Source organism: Sciurus carolinensis, chromosome 9 (genome assembly GCF_902686445.1).
Source record: "Sciurus carolinensis chromosome 9, mSciCar1.2, whole genome shotgun sequence".
In the NCBI taxonomy this organism is placed as follows: domain Eukaryota; kingdom Metazoa; phylum Chordata; class Mammalia; order Rodentia; family Sciuridae; genus Sciurus; species Sciurus carolinensis.
The window spans coordinates 71,630,340-71,652,406 of NC_062221.1; the positions used below are offsets into that span (position 1 = coordinate 71,630,340).

Sequence of the window (22,067 nt, forward strand, 5' to 3'; positions counted from 1 at the left end):
TGGACAGACAGTGAGTGAAAAAGCATAGCAAAACTTGCAGTGGTCTTGAAATAGAGAAAGATACACTTCATTAGCCAAATCAAGTCGCCTGAGCAAGTCTGTCTTCAAGAGGAAAGAGAAGGACCACAAAGTCCTACCAACAGATGATACCGCCTGGTTATTTCAGAATTCTCTCTGGAGCTAAATCCTCCTGGTGAGCTCGGACTCCACACAGCCCCCAAACAAACCAGTAATCTTTCTCCATGCTTTGCCTTGCCCCTTGTTAGTTATTCTCTCCCATCAATCAATAGATGAATTCTTATTTAGACATCAACTATATGCAAATCTCACTTTGAGGTGCTGTGGGTAATGCAGAAGTAAGTTGTTTTTAGCTCTTACTCTAAAATCTACATATAAATCACTTTTCCCATTAAGGTTTTCTTGATTACTACAGCCTATATCAAATGCTCTGAATTCTTTTACTACTGCTAATGGAGCTGCCCACCTATTCAGGACACAAATGCTGTTCTACAGCATTCCCTGATGTGTCTTCTGGCTCATTGTCTGTTTCTCTGATAAGATTACAAACTCAGAATGAAAATGGCATTTTTTTGTGATTGCCTCATGACCCTTAAAACCTTGCAAAAGACTAAAGCATTTAACCCTTTTCAGTGCCTAAAGCAGAAGGAACTGACTTAAACTTCAGGAAGTAGCTGTAAGGACAGGGTGACAGGAAATGACAGAAAACCTGAATACGGAACTGAAGCAGCCACTCAGTTTCTTACTCTGAAGTGGTAGCAGCCAGAGAGGGTGCCGGGTGTGGACGTGAGGAGCCGGGACCTCAGAACAAACGCTCACACTAGTGGAGGTGGGTATTCTAAGCGAGCGGTGGGAGACTTGGGGAACACAGGGCAAGAATGGAAGAGGAACCTACCTGGTGTTTAGTCCTTGGTGAGGGTCACTGCTAACCTTTGATGGCCAGAAAGCCTATGCAGTGGTGGTGGAGAATGAGCACCTGGGCGTGAAAAGAGAAGGAAAGGGCTTCAACCCAGGAAGCAGATTTTAGGAGTCCTCTAAGACCCAGACCCAGCAAAGTGTTGCCTGATTTCTGCTGACAATCCACAGCCACTCTAAGGGCTGCAGCTCCTCTAGGAGTTGGGAGGAGGACCACAGGAGATGGGACAAAGACTGTACTTGAAGAGCCAATGGTCTAGCAGGGAGACAAAACCCACAGAGGAAATGTAACAGATCCGGAAGTAGTCACTAATGCACACTAGTGCTGAGAACCAAGTGCTGATCGGGCCAAGTGCAGGTGTGACTGATCAGCTGGGGTGGATTTCTATGATTGTGATCCCAGAACCCCAGAGTGTCAGACACAGAGGGGACTTTATAGATTAGCTAGGTTAACCCCTTAGTTTATTTTCCTCTGGCAGAAGTCAGAAATAATCAGTTGTTTGCCAGATTATTTAAGTTCATGTTTGTGAATTTCCTAGTCCAGTCCCCTGACTTACTCTATATTGATTCCCTTGCACATCATTCGTGTCCTTTTCTGATGCTGTAAGAGCCTCAAGGAGAAACTAAGGCTGTGCCTGGCTCCATGTCTCACCAGCTCACTCTACTCTCCCACTTCCATATAACAACTCCTATCTTCCTGATTTCTTGGCAGTAGGGAAAGGATATTAAGTTGTCTCTGTATCAGAAACTTTATTTTCAAAAATGGGTAGAGGTGGGAGGGTGATGAGAGTCAGGCTGAAGCCTCAGAGGAACAGCTGGAAAGAGGAGACTCTCAGTCCTCATTACTTCCTTATTTCTCATGAATATTTCAGAGACTTCTCCTTCCAGTTTTTTATGTGAGGTCCTTTTGTTGCAGAGCAGCCCAGGAGCCAGAAACAGGGATCATAAGGATGCAGGATGACAGGTCTTGTTACCGGTCACCATCCCTCATCCACAACTGTTGCCCCAGCAGGAAGGCAGAGCTGCTCTTGACAGTGACTCATCCCACAGCTCAAATGGCTCATTCGCACTTCTCTAGTGTCCCCTGTGGCATTTCTTTAGCCAAACTACCTGGAATTTTCCCTGAGCAGGTTTTCAAAGCGTTGTTCAAAAAGCACAGAGAAGGATGGAGTTTCCAAGTGGAAACAACCTGGAGAGTCTGAGGGTGGAGGTGGAGAGACAAGAGAGCCCTAGGAGTGGTTGGCTATAAAGAGTCTCCTTTGAGAGACAGTGAAGAGCAGCGGAAGAGGCCTCCAGTGGGAGGAGGTGTCTGAGAAAGGAAGGATGGGCAGGGAGGTTGCCAGCTAGCAAGTGGTGCCTGGGTCAAGAACCCTCAGTGGCCACCAGAGCATATGGATGTTGCCCATTGTTACCTCTACACCAAGATCCAGGAGCACACAGATGCAGAGTAACCCTGCAGCTCTTCCTCAGCACAGCTGGCAAGGCTGAAAGGGCACTGGGACTGCCCCAGCAGAATAACAACTTGGAATCCTTTCAAATTAGTGTTCTCCAAACATCTTTTTAATGTTTATTTAGTTGATAAAAATCAAATATCTCCTAACAGTTAACATAAAGGATTTATTGCATGCCAATTTTGAAACATGTATCTTCTTTAGAAATATAATCAAACTTTTTAAAAACTGAGTAATAAAGACTATTTCCCAGTAAATAGTGCTTCCCCATGCATTGTTCAATATAGGAATTTTAGCTACTTGTCCCTTCTGACCACCCACAGCTGTGCAGGGACCAGTCTCGGAGTGGACATAAGACAACTCTCTCATTGATGGTAGAAATATATTCCCAAAATAGTTAATTAATCAGGTTGTAGACAGTAGAAGATTTTCATTTTTCCAGAGGCTGGACCAATTTATATTTTGGTGGTATGGAAGGAGTCATAGATATCTGAGTGAAGCGGCACCATAATTTGATGGATGTTATAGCATCTATCACTGATTACCACTGTAAACCACTGCCTGGCTGACCTCGGACAACAAGTGAAGAATCCCAGCTGTTTTCACACCCAGGACATTTAATGTTACCTAAACTTTGAGAATTGCTCTCCAGAGAAGGTGAGCCCAGGTCAAATCAGCTTGTCTTAAATAAATCCCATCTCCTCTAACTGAGTGGAAGTACCTTCCTGAAACTTACATCTGCTTTGTCTCAGCTCCAGTTTTCTTCTAGGAAAAAAAGGCAGGAAACATTAGGATTTTTTAAAATTTATTTTTTATTTTTTTATTTGTTCTTTCTAGATATATATGACAGTAGGGTATGTTTTGACATATTACACATACGTAGAATAAGTATGATTTGTTCCAGTTAGGATCCCATTATTGTGATTATATATGATGTGGAGTTACATTATATGTATTCATATAAAAGGATAGGAAAGATATGTCCAATTCGTTCTATTGCCTTTTCTATTCCCATCCCCCTCCCATCTCTTCATTCCCCTTTGTGTAGTACAAAGAACTTCTAATCTTCCCCTCCCTTGTTGTGGGTTAGCATCCACATATCAGAGAGAACATTCTGCCTTTGTTTTGGGGGGACTGGCTTATTTCACTTAGCATGATATTCTCCAGTTCCATCCATTTTGTGGCAAATGCCATATTTTCATTCTTTATGGCGGAGTAATATTCCATTGGGCATACATACTACATTTTCTTTATCCATCTGTTGTAGGGCACCCTGAGTTGGTGGGCTGTTTAATGACTTTTTGTCTTCCCTCCTCCTGATTCTTTTTTGTTTCCAATTATTCCTATCTTCTGTCACCTTCAGATGTGGAAGTCTGTAGTGGGGCATGATGTATCTGTTTCCGTGGAAACCCAGGGTGATGACTGGGACACAGACCCTGACTTTGTGGTGAGTTTGGAAGTAGTTTTTCTTGAACAATGAGGAGGGTGAGGGGTGAGGGTGCATCTAGGTCACTCTCCAACTTTTGAGGGGACTTAGAAGAAGACCACGTGGGACTGAGTCCTCATGTGGGATAGATCAAGAGGGTGGTTAGTGTATGAGGAGGACATGTTTGATAGCTGATGTGAGGTGACAGGGGAAGGAGAGGGGGTGAATGAGTTTGGCAGTGTGGTTGATAGGCCATGCTAAAGTTGAGGAGCAGGTGAACCTTGGTCTCCTTTGACCTATGATCCAGGATTTGGCTAGACCTGTGTGATACGGGTGGGTTGAGATGTTGCAGGAGACCTGAAGAGGAACAGGCAAAGGATGCAGAGTAGGAATTAAGGTTTCAGAGCTCACCAGTTTAGATTTTACATGGAGTCAAACATAGTGGGAATGCCAGTAAAGACCCTGACCAAAGAAGGCAGCTGATACAGGGAACCTGAAGGGTCTGTGTAGCAGTGTGTGTCCCCTCTCAGCATGGAGCATTTCCTGCCAACACTTCTGTCCAATGCTTTTGTAGAATGATATCTCCGAGAAGGAGCAACGGTGGGGAGCCAAGACCATCGAGGGCTCTGGACGCAAAGAGCACATCAAGTAGGTGCCAAAAGGACTGGGAGAGGGAAGAGAATTATGTGAAAAGCTCAAAGCAATCTCAGACACACAGGGGAATATGTGGGAGGGAAAAAGTAGTTGATGTCTGTGTATATGGTCGTTGATTTTGTTTATTTATTTATTTTTGCAATAGTGGGGATTAGAACCCAGGGCTTTGCATATGCTAGGCAAGAGCTCTACCACTGACCCTCACCCCAACCCTTTTTTAATTTTGAGACAAGTTCTTGCCAAGTGTCCAAGGTTGGTCTCGAACTTGTGATCCTCCTGCATCAGCCTCCCAACAGCTAGGATTACAGTAATGCACTACTGCTCCAATCTGTATATGTTTGTATTTTTGTAGTCTGTCTTTTTGTGTCCCTATTGTGTATTTCCATTTCATTTTTTCCCCTCCTGTCCCCCTGACCTTATTATCGATCTTTTATATCTAAGACCCTGTTATTTCCCCCCAGGGGAGTCTCCTGTAGTAGTGGCCTTCCTTCAGTCAGGCATAAAGGATTCAGAGAGAAGGTGTCTCCAATGCTGAGGGTCTACCTGTCTCTATCCAACCATTATCATCGCCCATCTATCTCTTCACATAAATCTAAACGTGTACTTAGAATATAGGGTGACTTCAGATGGGCTAAGAAGGATTCAGTAAAATGTCAATGTTAAGAATAAATGCTGTAAAAAGGACAATATGAGCTTCCATAGTTGGTCCAAATGACTTAAAATACACATTTGTACTTGTCTACCTGACACAAGTGAGAAGTCTTGTTTATGGCAACATGTGGAAATGTGACACTTAGAAACATGATGATTAAAACTATTTTAGCAATGACCTTTAGAGGTTGTTAAGATCATAGCCTAATATTCATTTTTACTTGCAAGAAATATCCTCTGATACCAGAAGAGAGAAGGAACTTGGGGACATACCTGGAGGCTCTTGTGGGATGTATTGTGTATTGGGATTGAGAGATCTTCTCTTTTCATGCATTATTCAGATCCATCTAACCAGGACTGTCTGCTTTGGGTAGAAATAGAGTGTCAAAGACCAGTAGCAAAATAAACATAATAAATAGCATAACAAGAGCAAAAATAAAAAGAACCCACAACTATATACAAAATGGCAAAATTAATTTTTTAAGCTCCTTTTTAATACCCTCCCAATTTAGTAGCAAAGTTTTTTTTTGTTTGTTTGTTTGTTTATTTTTTGTGGTGCTGGGGATTGAACTCAGGGCCTTGTACTAACAAGTAAAGTACTCTACCAACTGAACTGTCTCCCCAACCCTAGTAGCAAAGGTTTAATCTTGGGTAGAACATTTGTCTAGCATGCAAAGGCCCAGGGTTCAATTCCCAGTACTAAAAAAAAAAAAAAAAAAAAAAAAGGTGTTGGTGAATGACCATGTTACACAACCAATGCACTAAGAAAACTTGGCACTTATGTAGTTTGAGAATATTCAGTGCTATGCACAATCAGACATAAATGGTTTGAGTTATAAAACTATCACCAATGTCATTCTTAACTGACCAGGCAATTCTGGAAGAAGTTGGAGTGACCTAAAAAGTCAGGAGGGACACCTTTCAAGAAGCTTATTTGATGCTCCCTCCTCTGTAGGCTCATAGATCCAAAATAGTAGAGGTCCCTTTCCCTTTCTGAGGAGGTGCCACTCAGCCCCAGTATCCTGGGAACTGTCAGGATGAGGATACACATTCTCTGTGTATCCTTCGCCTCTCAGTGCCTGTCTCTTACTTGGTAGGAGGAGAACATTTTCAGGAAGACTTCTAAATCCTGCCATAAGGCTGGGCTTGGTGGTGCATGCCTGTAATCCCAGTGACTTGAGAGGCTGAGGCAGGATCACAAGTTGTTCAGGTCAACCTCAGCAACTCAGTGAGCCCTAAGCAACTTAGCGAGACACTCTCTCAGAGAAAAATGAAAAGGGCTGAGGATGTGACTCAGTGGTAAAGCACCCTGGATTTAATCCCTGGTATCTAAATTAATAAATCCTGTCATGACTCTATGGAAAGAGTTTGCTTTAGGGTATCAGATAGCTTTAGATTCAATTCACAGCTCTGCCAATACTAGCTGTTTGAACTTAGAGACATAAACTCTTTACATCTTAGCTTATTTATCAATGGGAATGACAATAAGTATGATTAGAATTCAAAGGGATAGCATATGTCAGTGTCTCCTGTGGTCTTCAGCACTTCTTAGCAGGTCATTGATGTAATTTCTCTTTCCTATTAATATAGATTAGTTTAATCAGATTTCCTCCCTAAAAAACCTAACATAAACATGAAAACATGACAGGTTTCCCTCTTTCTAAACCATTCTTACCCAGACTGTGGTGTTACATAGCTTCACTGTATACAGCACTTTGACTGATGTCACTTGAAGTCATACGATGTGGTAACCATGCACAAATCCTTGTTAACCTAGCTGGATCTATATCTGATGGAATAAATGTTAGAGATAGTTCTACAAAGTTTACTCACCTTCCATTTATCCAGGCTACCAAGGTGTAAGAAGTCTGATTTTTGTTGGTAACAGGCCCAGTGTCTGTCTCTTATCCTCTCTGATAGTCGGTTTTGTCATTTGGGTCAAAAAGACCTCTAGAGGACATTCCAGTATTCAGTGCCTAATCCTCTGGTTCTCTCTGGCTGATGTGCTGTAAGCCAACCTTCATGGTCTGATGGGAATCACTGGTCTGATGGGAAGCACTGAGGTCTTTGGAGCTGGGGGTGGCGGGGGGATGCAGTCGGAGATAACAGTAGCTGTGAGGTGACATGACTCAAAGCAGGAAAAGGAAGTGACTTGTTCTTACTAATCTCACCACCTTCTCCCACACCACAGGGGTTTTTTTCAGGTCTGTCTTAAATAACTTCAGTTTGAGGAGTGGTTTGGTAATTCAGAAAATAGATCAAATGCTCCTCTCTGTCCTCCATCTTTTGTATAAAGATTCTGCCTGATCTCCAAAGGCTGCGGCCCTTCCCTCCACCATTCTCTCCACTTTTGCCCACTCGTCTTCTTCGGTGACTTTTCCCTTGACCAGTAAGGACTCTTACTACTCTCAGATAGTTTCTTAGACTATCTTTTGGGAAAGAACCAGGTTTTTGGTCTGCTCATTTGTTTTCAAATTTGTCACAGACTGATATTTCTGTAAAATTGCATCATTGGAAAAGTAAATGAAAAAAATGACATGGAAAATACAAGCACAATTTTTATTTTTACATTTGACAGATATGATTACTATGTTAAATTGCTGTGAAAGTTTATAAATACTTATTCTCAATTTTTATTCTTATTTCATTGTGGAAGAAAAGTTGTTGAGCTTGTGGGCTACACTCTGAGCAGCAAGACACTAGACGAGGCTCCCAGAGTTTCCTGAACCCCGTCTGGCCATTAGGTTACATCCTCATGCCTCAGGAGTACTGTCCACTTGCTTGCACCCTGACATTTTAAACCAAGCAGCAATGGAGAATGCCATAGAACCAAGAGTACTGAAGGAGCATTCTGAAGATCTAAGGAGCTCTGCTATGAAGGGACTCAGGGCATTGAAGAGAATTATGTCACCACTCTGACTCTATTTCCCCTTGTGACAGGGAATAATAGACCAGCCCTGTTTACCTCACAGGAGTACTATGAAGAGCCATGGCTATACTACAAGAATAATGGTAACATTTATTGAACTGTTACCTGTCATACAAAATGCAGTGTTTTTCCAAAACAACCCTATATCATAGATCCTATTGTTATCCTGATTTCACAGAAAAGTAAACAGAGATATTTAGATGTTTCTCAATTTGTCCAATAATAATTTGAATAATTTGAGTAATTAAGCAATTTGTCAGGTAATAATTTGAATTCAGTTCAGTCTGACTCTGTAGGTTGAATTATTCATTTTTTTTGTACTGGGGATTGAACAAGGGGCACTTTACCACTAAGATACATCTTCAGTCCTTTTTATTTTTATTTTATTTTTTTGAGACAGTGTCTGCTAAGTTGCTTAGGGCCTCACTAAATCACTGAAGCTGGCCTTGAATTTGTAATCCTTCTGCCTGGGCTTCCTGAGTCTCTGGGATTATTGGTGTGCACCACTGCGCTTGACTGCAGGCTGAATTCTTAACCACTATATTGTATTGTTTCTGTCTAATGAACATAATAGTATCATGTCCATAATCCTCTTGTTGAAATGGAATGCAAATTCCAATGAGCTAGGATATTACCTTTCCCCAAGCCTGCTGTTTGTTTAGGATGACTAAGTACCTTGTATTAAGTACCTAAACGGAACATACCATAGTCACATTCATAAGCATCAATCTCTTTAGGCGTGCCTAAAGACTATCTTTCATTTAATATTCTTTTCACTTTCTTATTTTTAAAAAAAATCAACTTTATTGATGTATAATAATTATAAGCTAACAGTCCCGTGAATTTTAATAATACATACTGATAACCACCCAAACCATCAAGATATGGAATATTCCCACTACCATAAAAAGCTCCCCTGTGCCTTTTTGTAGTCAATGCCCCTTCCCCACCCCCTGCCCAGTCAGAACACTAATTTGCTTTTTGTTAAAATAAGATAGTTTTACCTCTCCTAGAATTTCACATAAATAAAATTATATAGATTGTACTCTTTTGCTTTTGTCTTCTTTCACTCAGCATGTTTTTTGAGATCTAGCTATGGTATTATGTATGTGACTCTTGTTCCTTTTTATTGTCAAATAGGACCCCTTGTATGACCATCTCATTGATATACATTTGAGTCTATCACAAAGGATGACATGAACATTTAGGTACAAATATTTTTGTTTACGTATATTTATATTTCTCTTGGGAAATATTTAGGAACAGAATTGCTGAGTCATAGTTAGTATATGTTTAACTTTCTGAGAAACTATCAAACTATTATCAAAAGGAATTTACCATTTTTCATTTCTACCAGCAATGTATGGGTTTCAGTTGCTTCACATCCTTGTCAGTAGTTTTAATTTTAACCTCTCTTGTGGATATGTGGTGATTTTAATTTGTATTTCTTCAGTGAAATTTTTTCATTGGGCATATTTTCATGTGATTTTCATGTATCTTTGTCTGTCTTTGAAGTGTCTGTTTAAATCTTTGTCTCCCTTTTAAAGTGGATTATTTGTCTTGTTACCAAGTTGTCAACATATTTTGGGTCTAGGTGTTTTGTGAGATATATGTTTTACAAATATTTTCTACCAGAGTGTCATTTACCTTTTCATTTTATTAATGGTATTGTTTGAAGAACAAAAGATTTTAATTCTGAAGAAATCTAATTTATCAAAACAAATTATATGGTTAGCATTTTTTTGTGTCTAAGAAAATTTCACCTACTCCAAAGTCGTGAGGTTTTTCTCCTGTGTTTTCTTTTAATTGGCATATAATTTTAGCTTTCACATTTAAGTCTATGATCCAATTTTGAGTTAGTATATATAATGAGTCAATATTGAGGTTAATTTTTTTCCACGTGGATATTCAGTTGTCATGTACCATCAAAAGTCTATCCTTTGCCCATTGACTAGCTGGCATCTTTGACTATATACATGTGGGTCTATTTCTGGCCTATACTATTTCATTGAGCTATATGTCCATGGTGACAGCATCCTATACTGTAGTGATTATTGTGGCTTTTAAGAAGTCATGAAATCAAATAGTTCACCATCTTTGCTTTCCTGTTTAAAAACAAAAACACAAAACAACTTTTTACTATTCTAGGACATTATAGTAACATACATTTTAGGATCAGCTAGTCAATTCTTACAAAAATGCCTCTTGGAGGGTCGAGGTCCCCTGCCTTCTATCAGCATGAGAGTGAGATGCCAGCCCCTAGCCTGCACTTCCCTCTTGTCTTCTTGGTCCTTGGTGTTCCGAATATTTCCTCCCACAGAACAGCAGTGGTGTGCAGCGTGGAGGCTGTAGGGCCTGCCTCTGCTGGAGGCTCTGCTTTCATTATCCTCAGATTCAGCCAGAAAAACCTTCCAAAACCCAATCTAACTGTGGTCTTCTCCTGCTCAGGGTTCTTCCTGACTCTTCAATGCAGGAGGACAAGGATCCCTTGCTTCATCCTGACCCACCTGCCCTGTTCTGACCCTTCCACTTTCCCCTACCTCCCCATACTGCCCCACCTGTCATTTCTCCCCACACATCTTTCCCTCCACTTCTCTTAATACTGACCCTCACTTTCTTACCTATTTTCTCTGCACATAACCCCAGATATCCACATGGATCTCAAAGATCCCAACCCACAAGGAATCTCTTCAAGTTCCTACAAACATGCCAGGCATCTGCCAACTTCCCTCCCACCTTCCTCCCTCCTGCTGACCCTCTGCCCACAGCGTTGTTTTCCCACTTGATCAGCCTCATTCCCCCTCATCCCTTCTCAGCTTCTAGCCTGTCCCTGCTCTGGATCCCCACTTAGCACACTGTATTTTTTATATGATATAAGGTTTATTCTTAGAATAGACTGGAGATCATGTGTCTGTCTATTTGCTCCCCTGATCCTGGCAACCTCTAGAAATTGGAATTAGGTTTAGGGGTATAACTCAGTGGAAGAGGGGTGTTTTTCTAGAAAACAAAAAGAAAATTTGCCTGTTGAGCTTTTCATTGGGATTGCAGTGAATCTGTAGATCATTTGAGGGGAGAATTGACATCTTAATGATATTTGGTTTTCCAATCCATGAACCTGGGCTATCTATTCATTTATTTAGATCTTCTTTAAATTTTTACAAGTGTTTTTTGGTGACCAGGTCTTATACTTTTTTTTTCCTTTGGTGGTGGTACTAGGGATTGAACCTAAGGTGCTTTACCTCTAAGCAACATCCCTAGCCATTAAATATTTTGAGACAGCATCTCACTGAGTTGGTGAGGCTGTCCTCAAACTTGGGATCTTCCTGACTTAGCCTCCTGAGTCACTGGGATTGCAGGTATGCACCACTGTGCCCCACTTTATTGTTAAATTTACCCTAAAATATTTCATATTATTTTATGTGACTGTAGCTTACATTTATTTTTAGGTTTCAATTTTCAAGTGTCCATGGCTAGTATATAGAAATAAATTGATTTTGGCATAGTTTCCTTGTATTCTGTGATCTGGCTAAATAGTTCTTGTAGATTTTTGTTTGTGGATCTTTCCACATATGTGATCACAGTATATATATTATACACAGTCAGAACCCACTCACCTTCAGAACGAATTTAAAAAAATCAAATCTCTGTCTTTTCTCTTGGTTCATCTTGAAGTCCTGGATTTTGCTTGGTTCCCATGTTCTTCATTACTTTATTAATCTAAAATATTCAACAAATTTAAATAGACATCTGAGAGTTAATGTGTCAAAAGTTTCTTAGGTGTACTTGGCATATTGAATCATAATTTTTGGTTTTCCTCTCTACTCTCACCTGACCACTATACTTCAATAGATTAATCATCTTTGTGTCCTCAGAGCCTACAGTGCCTCAACTCAAAAAAGTTTAATATTTATTGAATAAATTAATGCTATATTAAGATCTTTTTCAGAATGGATTCAGCTATATCTTAAAGAAGTTAGTGAAAAGTTGTTATTTTCCTCTGACTGCATTTTCATTCAAATGATATGGTCTATTGATTGGCATAATCCTCTGGCTAGCCTCTGACATTCATTAAGTGGGTATTTCTGAATATCATTTTTCTAATCCCTTTTTAAAAACTTGTTTCAACATAATATAGTTATGATCTGTTTAATAATCACTAAGCTCATTAAAACTCAGTGGATATTTCTTAATTGAAAGAAATGATTGGCCTCATTTTCTTCATTCTTCATCTGAATCTTTCAGTTGGGAAACATGGGAGAGTGATTTACTTGTTCTTGGTTCCCACAACTTTTCTGACACAGTCGTTCTGAAGTGTTGGTGTTGTTGAACTAGCAACACAGGACCTCTGCTTTCGCTGCTGCCAGAGGGTTTAGAGGAGGCATGGGAACAGAGGGTTCTTCCAACACTTAGATTAATTTCATCTGGTTTGTAGCCAACCTTCTAAAATTAACTGTGGCTAAAGCTAAAAAGGCTTTTTAAAAAGACCTTCAGTGGGATTATCCCACAAGGCCACCAGATGGATCTATTCTTCCACGAAAGAAGAACATTTCCACTGTGAGATGGCCATTCTACCTGTAGCCAATGTGTCTGCTTGTCCTGAGCTCATGAAGTACCAGGGACATCACTGTCTCAGTACCTGAAATCTTCATTACTTGCTGCAAAAGGTCAAATTTCTTACTTAGGGTTCTCTTGCCCAAATGTTTCTAAAAATCCCCAGGGTCTCTGTATGTGCCCCCAGGTATATTTCAGTCCTCATTGTCACCTGATGGTGCTGGTGCTGATTGATCTATGACTTCATATCCTCAGGCCAAACCCACTGACCAAGGTGACTGTCCACCTTCTTAAGTGCTGCAGTCACGTTCATGGTAAAGACGGAAGTGAGTGTGCAGTGAGAGAGGATGGCTCCCTGGGTGCCACTTGCTCTTAGGGATAGGAATATCCCAAATCTGTTATATGAACCTCAAACTGTTATAACAGTTAAGGATAAGTGGATATTATTAGTTTTTGTTTATTATTGGTTCTCTCAGGAATGATCTGTCTTGGGTAGGAGAGAGTCAGAAGATATTGATTCTTGACAGAAATGTTCACAAAATACTAATGCATAAATAAATTTCCCTAATGCTGCACTTTTATAAGCATCATTTTTAATGATTTCCAGTATGCTATTGAAGGTTAACCTTTCAATTTTCTAAACTATTTTTTATTTACTGGACTTGTAGTTTCTTGTTTTTTGCTGTTATGTACAACATTTCAATGAGTCATTAGACATTAAGCTTTACTATACTTAAAATTATTTCTCTAGGGTAGACTCCTAGGATTAGAATGTGTGTGCCTGAGGGTATGTGAATATCTTTATGCTTCTTGAGACTGATCACTTAACTGATAGAAAGCAGGTCCATTCAGAGAGGAAGATGATGTCTCGGTTATTATAATATAGGTACAGTTGTCCTCTAAGACTCAAGATCATGAAAAAAAGGTACTAAAGATCAGAAGGTTATTTTAGTGAGCAAAATAACAAACTAGAGGAAATACTATTGGCTTCTGGAGAGTTTAAATCAGTGTATGGTATACAGGTCATACTGCTCTCTCTTACTCCCAGACTCATCACTAGCATATTTTGGGGACTCAGGTCATTGCTACCAATAAACAGACCTCAAGATTTCCATTTTTCTGGGAGAATGGGTTCATTGTGCTAGGTGAGTCTTGATCATGTGGTTATTTCCAGCATCCACCAGTTGAGGAACAAAGTGTCAGAGGAACATGATGTTCTTAAGAAGAAAGAGATGGAATCAGGGCCCAAAGCATCCCATGGCTATGGAGGTCGGTTTGGAGTGGAAAGAGACCGAATGGACAAGGTGAGTTGCAAAGGAGAGATTTGCTTAAAAAAAAAAATAGACTTGTTTATTGCTTTTATGGTTTAAAACTTATTTAAAAGTACAGTATGCATTTGGGCTTTACAAATAGAATGTCTGCATGTAGTTTTTATCAATTTTTTTTCTAATCTTAACACCTAAGATATAGATGGCAGAAAATAGAGGACAAATATTAGAATAGAGGAAGCCTGAGGCATACTGTAAATCCTACACCAACAAGAGGGAGTACACAAGTGGAGAAGAGAAAGATAGGTTTTAGAATCATTTATTGCTTTTAAATGCCTATATATTATGTCTTTGTTCAACATCTCATTTTCTTTACTGTGTATTTAGTGATCTTTTTGTATATATATATTACACATTAAATATTGGAGAAAAGTTCAGAATTTACTTCATTTCTGTTTTGATGCACAAGGCCCTTGTTTTAATGCTCTTTATTTCTGGTTTGAACATTGCTCCTCCTACCCAGCTCTGTCCTCAAGAATCAGGGATGTGCACGGTCAGAAAAAGTCCTCCTCTCATCCCGTACTCCTCGGTACCACTCTCAGAGGCTGCAGGCCTGATCCAGTGTGGACTTTTTTTGGGTTCTGACATCCCGTTGCATCTCTCTATGGTTTCAAGGTCATTTTAACCCTTTCACTCCTTCATTCTTAATTGTTCTCAGAGTGCCGTGGGTCATGAGTACGTTGCTGAGGTAGAGAAGCACTCTTCACAGACAGATGCTGCCAAAGGCTTTGGGGGCAAATTTGGAGTAGAGAGGGACAGGGCAGACAAGGTAAGTGATGACTTGCTCCCGGAGCCATCCTCCTTAAATCATGGGGGACCTGCAGCACTCACCCTGAATGTGAGTTGGAGACAGTGGATACTATTTAGGTGTGGCACCATCACAGGGCTAGTCCCCATGAAGTCCACCAAGTTCCTTGGTGCCAATCTTGGAGGCCACATGCTGAACTCCAAGGCATTCATTTAAATGGAACAGGGGCTTGGGTGTAGCTCAGTAGTATGGCACTTGCCTAGCCTGTGTGAGGCCCGCATTTCCGTTCTATCACTGCAGAAAATAAAAAATTGAGGCAAAGACTCCAGCTCTCTGAGTAAGATTTCCTCAAGTCATGGTTTCATTTTTGTTTGTTTGTTTGTTTGTTTGTGTTTTGGTACTGGGGATTGAACCCAGGGGTGCTCTACCATTGAGCCACATCCCCAGCCCTTTTTATTTTTTATTTTGAGACAGGGTCTTGCTAATTTGTTTAGGGCCTCACTAAGTTGCTGAGGCTGGCTTTGAACTTTTGATCCTCCTGCCTCAGCCTCCTGAGACACTGGAATTTTATAGGCATGCGCCACTGCATGGGGCAAATCACTGGTTTTTATTATACCTGTACTCACGAAGAGAAATTTTTTCCAAAGCTCCTCTTTTGGCCTAACATCAAAACCTGATAAAAATTTATGCATTTCAGGAAAACAGAGATGTCAACTTAAATATTACTACCATAGCATAATTATTTTACCATAATCTAGTAAAACAATTACTTAGGATCCCAATGATTTTCAGAGGCTAAGGGTACTTTTCACAGGATTTAGCTTTAATCTCTGAAGTCTGGGTGTTTACAAAGACTCCTTTGTACCGAAGAGTAGTTTAAAAGAAAAAAATATTTATACCCATACAGTACAATTACAGGATGTCAAAGGTGGACAGGAGAGGAAAATTGCTAATTCATTGAAGCTCTCTGTTCCATGCCTTCTTTAATGAGATTCTTTGAACTCATATTTTATGATGCAGGCTGGTCTCTCTTCCCCACAGCTGCACAGAGAGAGGACATCTTCACAGCTAACTCAGTTTTGTTGTTTTATTTTCTAGCAGTTGTTAATTATGTGATACTGAATCCATAAAACTAAGTACTAGAATGTTAATTGTTTATATGGTGGAGAGGGTCAGGGGGAAGCTGACATAAAACCTGTGAAGTTCAAAGCATGCTATAAAGAAGGGGAAAAATGCAGAAGGTGATTTTTAAGGCAATAAGGGCACAGGGAACTTGTAATGTTCTATAAACAGGATGGAATTTCCTGTTCCATCTTGGCTTGCCTTCTGCTGGTCTCTGCCTAATCTCTTATTGTTACATATCTGCTTTACAAGTCACAAGGGAATCACCTGAACAATGTGTGTGTCATGTAAATCAAGAAAGGACACTTTACTAATTAGTTCTTGAGATGCAAAACTTAGACTTACTTCATGGCTCCTAGTTACTGTGCCAATGGAGATGCAGCCCCCAGGTGATGTTAGGTCCCCTGGCCAATTCACCTAGTTCTGGGGTCAGCTAGGATCCAGATTCTCATGGTTTCTCCAATCCCATCAAAATCTGCATCTTCATGTCTCATTGCTGAGTTATGAAAGAAGAGAGACAGCATATAACCAACCAGGAATAGGATAAATATTTCTTTCATGTGCAAAATGGTTTGCAAGGCACTTTTATACCTATTATCTGATTTTGTGAGGATTTCTCAGGAAACACACTGATTTAGTGAGTGACTCAATGCAGACTCATATACATGCCTTGTTCCATTTTATTGTCCTATTACTCTAAATGAAGAGGGAGTTTTTCTTGCATTTTATGGTGAAGAGAGGTGCAGCAGGTATGCCACTCTTCATGTCATATTAGAGACTGGTGCTCAGTCATAGTAAGGATCAGTGTCTAAAACTAACCAACTAGGAACAGGGGAGGCAGGATGTGATCCAGAGCTGTGTGCAGAGTAATGTTCACTGCTCTGTAGCACACCACCGAACACTGGCCTGACAGGATTCTACCTGTTTCTATGTTAAAGTCCCACCCCATCCCTGAGCCCCTGTGAGCTAACTTTGGGGCTGAACCTGGAGTAAGGGAAAGTCAGTGCCGAGGGTGGTGGGGGACTGACAGCTCTGACTCTAACCAGTTCTCTGTCCATTTCTCTGCAGTCAGCAGTGGGCTTTGACTACAAAGGAGAAGTGGAGAAACACACATCTCAGAGAGGCAAGAACCTGCAGTTCCACTTTGCCTACCTGCCTGCCTGGATCCTCCACTGACTTCACCTTCCAACAGCTGCCACCTGTGTCCCTGCTCCAGGACCTGCCTCTCCCTACCACTACTTTATCCACTCTAATCCTAGTGTGTGCTTGCTTCTCTCTGTTCCCTTTATTGCTTTCCATGAGACAGATAAAGTTTTATTTAATTCTTTTTTCTTGTAATGAACTGAAACTAAAATGTTCTATTCCTCTATTCTAGAGAGTTAATAACAGTCTCTTAAGATTTAACAGACTACCCTTTCAACCCCAGACTACTCTCGAGGCTTTGGTGGCCGTTATGGGGTGGAGACCGATAAACGGGACAAAGCAGCTCTGGGATATGACTATAAGGGAGAGACGGAGAAACACGAGTCCCAGAGAGGTGAGTTGGGGTTGAGAGGAGGGAGGTCACAGAGTAGCACAGGTTCCTCCTTCCATCCTGTCTGGAAGCTGATCTACGGGCAGATGTGCAGTAAAGGCAGGTGGGGTGGAGTGGAGGGTAAGTGGGTGGGTGAGGGGAGACGTGGAGGGGTGAAGAAGACAACAGCAGGATTAGGAGCAGAGCAGAGGAGGAGGCCAAAAGAAGTGGTTACTGGGGGAGGAATGGAGACAGGCTGGGTGATGGCCACACAGTGGCTTGGTTATGAGTCTTACCGTCCCTTCTGCCTCACAGGGGACAAAACAGTTTACCTCTTCCCTGGAATGTAGAGGGGTAGCTGGAGAACTCACCTTATTTTTCCCTCTTTTTTGTTTTGGTTCGTTTCATTTTGTTACATTTCCCATTATTTTTTAACTTTTGTTTTGTTTCCCTGTTTCCATTTCTCTCTTCTCCATTCTCTCCCAATTCCCTGCCCCCATCCTTTCCCCTTTTCCATCCATGCCTCTCTCTATATCCTCTGATTCTCACATTTCCTCCTGTATCTCTGTCTTCCACATTCTTGTCTTCCAGTCCTTCTTCTCATTGCTCCATTTCCCCACCCATCCCCAGTATTTTAATCTCCTGGTTTGACTCTCAGAACTTCCTGTTCCACAGATTATGCCAAGGGCTTTGGTGGCCAGTATGGAATCCAGAAGGACCGAGTGGATAAGGTAATGCACCAGAACACTAGTGTCTTGAGAAGGGTCCCCTATGTTTAGGAAAGTACACAGAAGAGTGAGAAACAAAGCGGGAGAAGGGCAGGACAGTGATGCTGGGTGCGCTGAGCCTGTCCTTCTGTGATCGTCCCCATGGACTGCCTTCAGTGTCTGATGGACATGAATTCCACAACCTGACAACCTGAGCTTTAAGTGAGGAAAGTGGAGTGCAGCAGGGAGAGACAGAGAAGAGAAATAAACCCCAGGGAAAGGTGGTGTTGTGCAATTTTGTGGATTGTTTGGTATTGCTTAACATCCTCAGTCTCTTCCCAGTCCATGTCACTGTTGACCCAAGCTCCTCCTGCATTGGCCAGGGGCCTGCTGCATTCTAGGCTCAAGACATGTGTTTCAAAGTACACTGAGCTTTCAAAAGGAACCATCAAACCTACCTGTATAAAACTTATTTACCTCTCTCTGCCACAAAAGAATAATGGGACCTTGTACAACTGTTAAGACCTACATGGTTAAGGGTTACTTCCTACTGTGGTCCCAACCCCCACTACTGCCTTCTAAGTCACTGCCACCCTGTCCCTCCCCATACTACACATACTGTTCTCCCAATTTGCAGAGTGCTGTCGGCTTTAGTGAGATGGAGGCCCCAACCACAGCTTATAAGAAGACGACACCCATAGAAGCTGGTGAATCTGTTTTCTCTATGATCTTCGACTTCCACTTTCTCCTTCTGAGTCTATCTCCTGCCTGCCTTTAATTGCATAGATTATCTGAGAGAGACTTGATCCCTGGCCTCATATTACCAGATCTGTCTCCTAGAAAAATCTGGTCAAGTGATAGAGTGGCATTAGGGAGGGAGCTGAGGATAGAGAATGCAGGAGGGAGGGATGGAGAACTACTTGGGAAGGGTATGCAGGGGTAGGAGCTTGGGATGGGCCGAGGATGCAGATGGCTAGAGGGCATACATATTTAAGGAAAGTGGGCTACTTAGGGAACCAAGGTTTATAATTTAGAAAGGCAAAAGTCTGAGGTCACACCAAATGGCTAGATGGAAATCTAGGGTCCAAAACATCCTCCTATAACCTCTTGGTTCCTCCAACACTACCTCTTTCTTTCTTCCTCCATGAGTCCCCTCCCCATCTTCTCTTCTGGATATTTAACTGATTCCTCTTCTTCTTTCAAGTGCCACCCTTTCCTCCACTCCCAATCCAAGTCAATCCTAATTCTTGCCTGTGTCTACAGCTTCCAGTGGTGCCCGTGGACTGAAGGCAAAATTTGAGTCCATGGCCGAGGAGAAGAGGAAGCGAGAGGAAGAGGAGAAGGCACAGCAGATGGCCAGGCAGCAACAGGAGAGAAAGGCTGTGGTGAAGATGAGCCAAGAGGCTCAGCAGCCAGTGATGCCTGTGGTAGAGCCAGCAGTGCCAGCCCCATTGCCCAAGAAAATCTCATCAGAGGTGAGCCTGGCCCTCCAGGATCCTCACCTAGTATCTTTTTCCTATACAGAACCAGAGGGGTTTAAATGATGGGCAGAAAATGATGGGCCTTCCTGTTTTAGGCAGAGTCAGCTGTCCCTGACCTCAGGAAGATTCAGTCATCTGTGTAGCTGGGACTCATATACCATCAACATCAGAAAACAAACAAGCGAACACTAAGCTATATGTAGTACAATGGAAGGCAGGTCACCAGCCACTACAACCAGTCATTCCTGCAAGATCCAAGAGGAAGGAGCTATCAGTTCAGGCTGGGGGCCATCTTGAGGGATGAGTTCCACTGGGATTGGCAGAGAGCAGGAGGAATGTACCTAGTAATTGTGGGTGAAGGTGGTGGGTGCTTGTTCTCCCTAGACCTGGCCTCCAGCAGAGAGTCTTCCACCACGAGAGCCTGAGCCTGTGAGAACTAGCAGAGAGTGCCAAGTGCCCTCCCTGCCCATGAGGCAGAATGCCCCAGAGGTAAGCAGAGCCCCAAGACTCTCTGCCCCCATTCCACTTCCTCCTGTCTTAGGAAGGTAAGTTGTATAGGGTGGCCAAACATCCTGCTTTACCTGGGACTGTTCTGGTTTTAGCAGTGAATGGTCCTGCATTCTGGAAAACTCCCCAGTCCTGGACAAACTAGGACAACTGCTTATCTTAGCTGTGCAATCCCAATGATATGCTTTTGCTTCAGTGTTTCCCTGGGCTTCCAGGGAATTGCTTTCCACTTTCCTGCCCTTATTCCTAGGTAGGTGTTCTGAGTGAGTGGGCATGGGAGGAGGTTGCAGAATGAAGATGGATGACAGACTGTGTTCCTGATAAGAGGCTGTTAGATGGAGGGCATGAGTGGTCAGATGGTAAAGGTGGAGTCTGAGTCCTCCACCAAGCCTCTGCTGACTCCTCCTGGTGAATGGAAGTCACCTGCTCCACACTATCTTTTCTCAGGACAGTGAAGAACCTCCAGCTCTGCCTCCTAGAACTCCAGAAGGCTTCCAGTTGAAGGAAGAGCCAGTGTATGAAGCTGAACCTGAGCCTGAGAATGACTATGAGGATGTTGGGGAGGGGCAGGAGCAGGATAATGATCCCGAGGGGGACTATGAGGTTGTGTTGGAGCCTGAGGATCCCCCTGTTCCCTCCACCATGGCTGGTGAGTGGGGCATGAATAGGGGAGAAGCAATTTTGTCAAGTCTAGGAGAAGAGGAGGAGTTTCCCCATTGCCCACCAGGAGCTGTCTCTGCCTTCTCCTTGTTGATGAGACCATGTGTATATTTCTCACAATGTAGGACCATCAGGCAGCCCAGCTGGGGCTATGGGGATCTCTGCTGTTGCCCTGTATGACTACCAAGGAGGTAGGTTGGGAGTGGCCTGAGGGACCTGATGCCTGGAGACCTCTGATACACAGGAAGGGGATGGATTCTGGGGATCAGGGAAAGGCCCGGTCTTGCATCAAGACAAAGGCCAGGCCTGTTTCCTTGGAGTAGGCTCAGGGAAAGATGGTAGGATTCCTGTTTGACCATCCTAATATCCTCTCCATTCCCTCCCCAGAGGGCAGTGATGAGCTTTCCTTTGATCCAGATGACATCATTACTGACATCGAGATGGTGGATGAGGGCTGGTGGCGGGGACGTTGCCGTGGCCACTTTGGACTCTTCCCTGCAAATTATGTCAAGCTCCTCCAGTGACTGACCCTCACTGCAACTGTGACTTCCCATGTCCAAATGGCTCTGCCTCCATCCCATCCCCATTACTGCTGCAAGTGGGTTACCTGAGGTTCTGGACACACTTCCCTCTCCTGTTTCACTGGGGCTTCAGGCAGAGACAGCATGAGGAAGGGGATCTCCTTCCCTTTGGTGTCTTCTATATCCTGGATTAACTCATGGATGTTTACATTGTGGTCCTGCCTTCTTCCCCAATAATGCCCACTATAGTGACACCCCAGCTCTGCTCTATTCCCTTGTGAGCACTGGACTTCCTGGTTTGCTTACTGAGGAGGTAGGTCTATTCTACCTGGTTGTGCTTTTGCCCACTTTTCTTTCCTTCAGAGATATCTCTGAACCTCCTTTCTGTTCAGAAAAATTGGAAATAAAGAGGGACTATAAAGTGTGCTGAGGTAAATAGTACATTTTGTGCAGCTCTCAATGGTCCTGACTCTCCTGGCTCTAAATTTCCCACCTGCTTCCAGGCACATCCAGATGATTCACTCTTGCCACTACCCATCCCCTTGTACCCTAGATGTCAAGGACAAGGCATTTTCCTATGGCTACACCTTACACCCAGTCCAAAACAGGTGATTCTGAGAATGGTAGTAAGGTGGGATGACAGGGGGCCAGGTGGTATCCACATTAAGGCAGTTCAACTTAAACCAGCTACTGCCTGGGAGTAATGACACACTCTTTCTATGTGGTGATTCTAGACGAAGAAGCATAATTTAGAGGATAGAAAGCAGGAAAAGGGAAAGGAAAGCAAATTCTAGTGAGGCTGAAGAGGATTTAGAGCCAGAGCCAGTGACCTCCTTGTAGCTGGGTGACTGAAATTAGTGTCCAGGAAAGAGGCTAACGGGCGAA

At 42.4% G+C, this 22,067-nt stretch overlaps 1 protein-coding gene across 1 annotated transcript; it reads left to right on the top strand.

Annotated features, from left to right (window-relative positions):
* The first annotated feature begins 709 nt into the window (after positions 1-709).
* Hcls1 (hematopoietic cell-specific Lyn substrate 1) lies at positions 710-21,606 on the top strand. Its single transcript, XM_047564216.1, has 14 exons — positions 710-847; positions 3,748-3,831; positions 4,385-4,458; positions 13,770-13,899; positions 14,582-14,692; positions 16,862-16,916; positions 17,220-17,330; positions 17,982-18,037; positions 18,651-18,720; positions 19,277-19,488; positions 19,879-19,983; positions 20,449-20,650; positions 20,787-20,852; positions 21,049-21,606. Exons 2-14 carry the CDS (start codon positions 3,748-3,750, stop codon positions 21,183-21,185), a joined length of 1,413 nt encoding a protein of 470 aa, XP_047420172.1. The 5' UTR covers positions 710-847; the 3' UTR covers positions 21,186-21,606.
* Positions 21,607-22,067: the final 461 nt, after the last annotated feature.

Bases quoted from the DNA above. Each gene is read 5' to 3' on its own strand.
- Hcls1 (XM_047564216.1), top strand. From the start codon at position 3,748: ATGTGGAAGTCTGTAGTGGGGCATGATGTATCTGTTTCCGTGGAAACC. The intron at 3,832-4,384 runs GTGAGTTTGGAA...ATGCTTTTGTAG, and splicing joins ACACAGACCCTGACTTTGTG to AATGATATCTCCGAGAAGGA. The intron at 13,900-14,581 runs GTGAGTTGCAAA...AATTGTTCTCAG, and splicing joins AAAGAGACCGAATGGACAAG to AGTGCCGTGGGTCATGAGTA.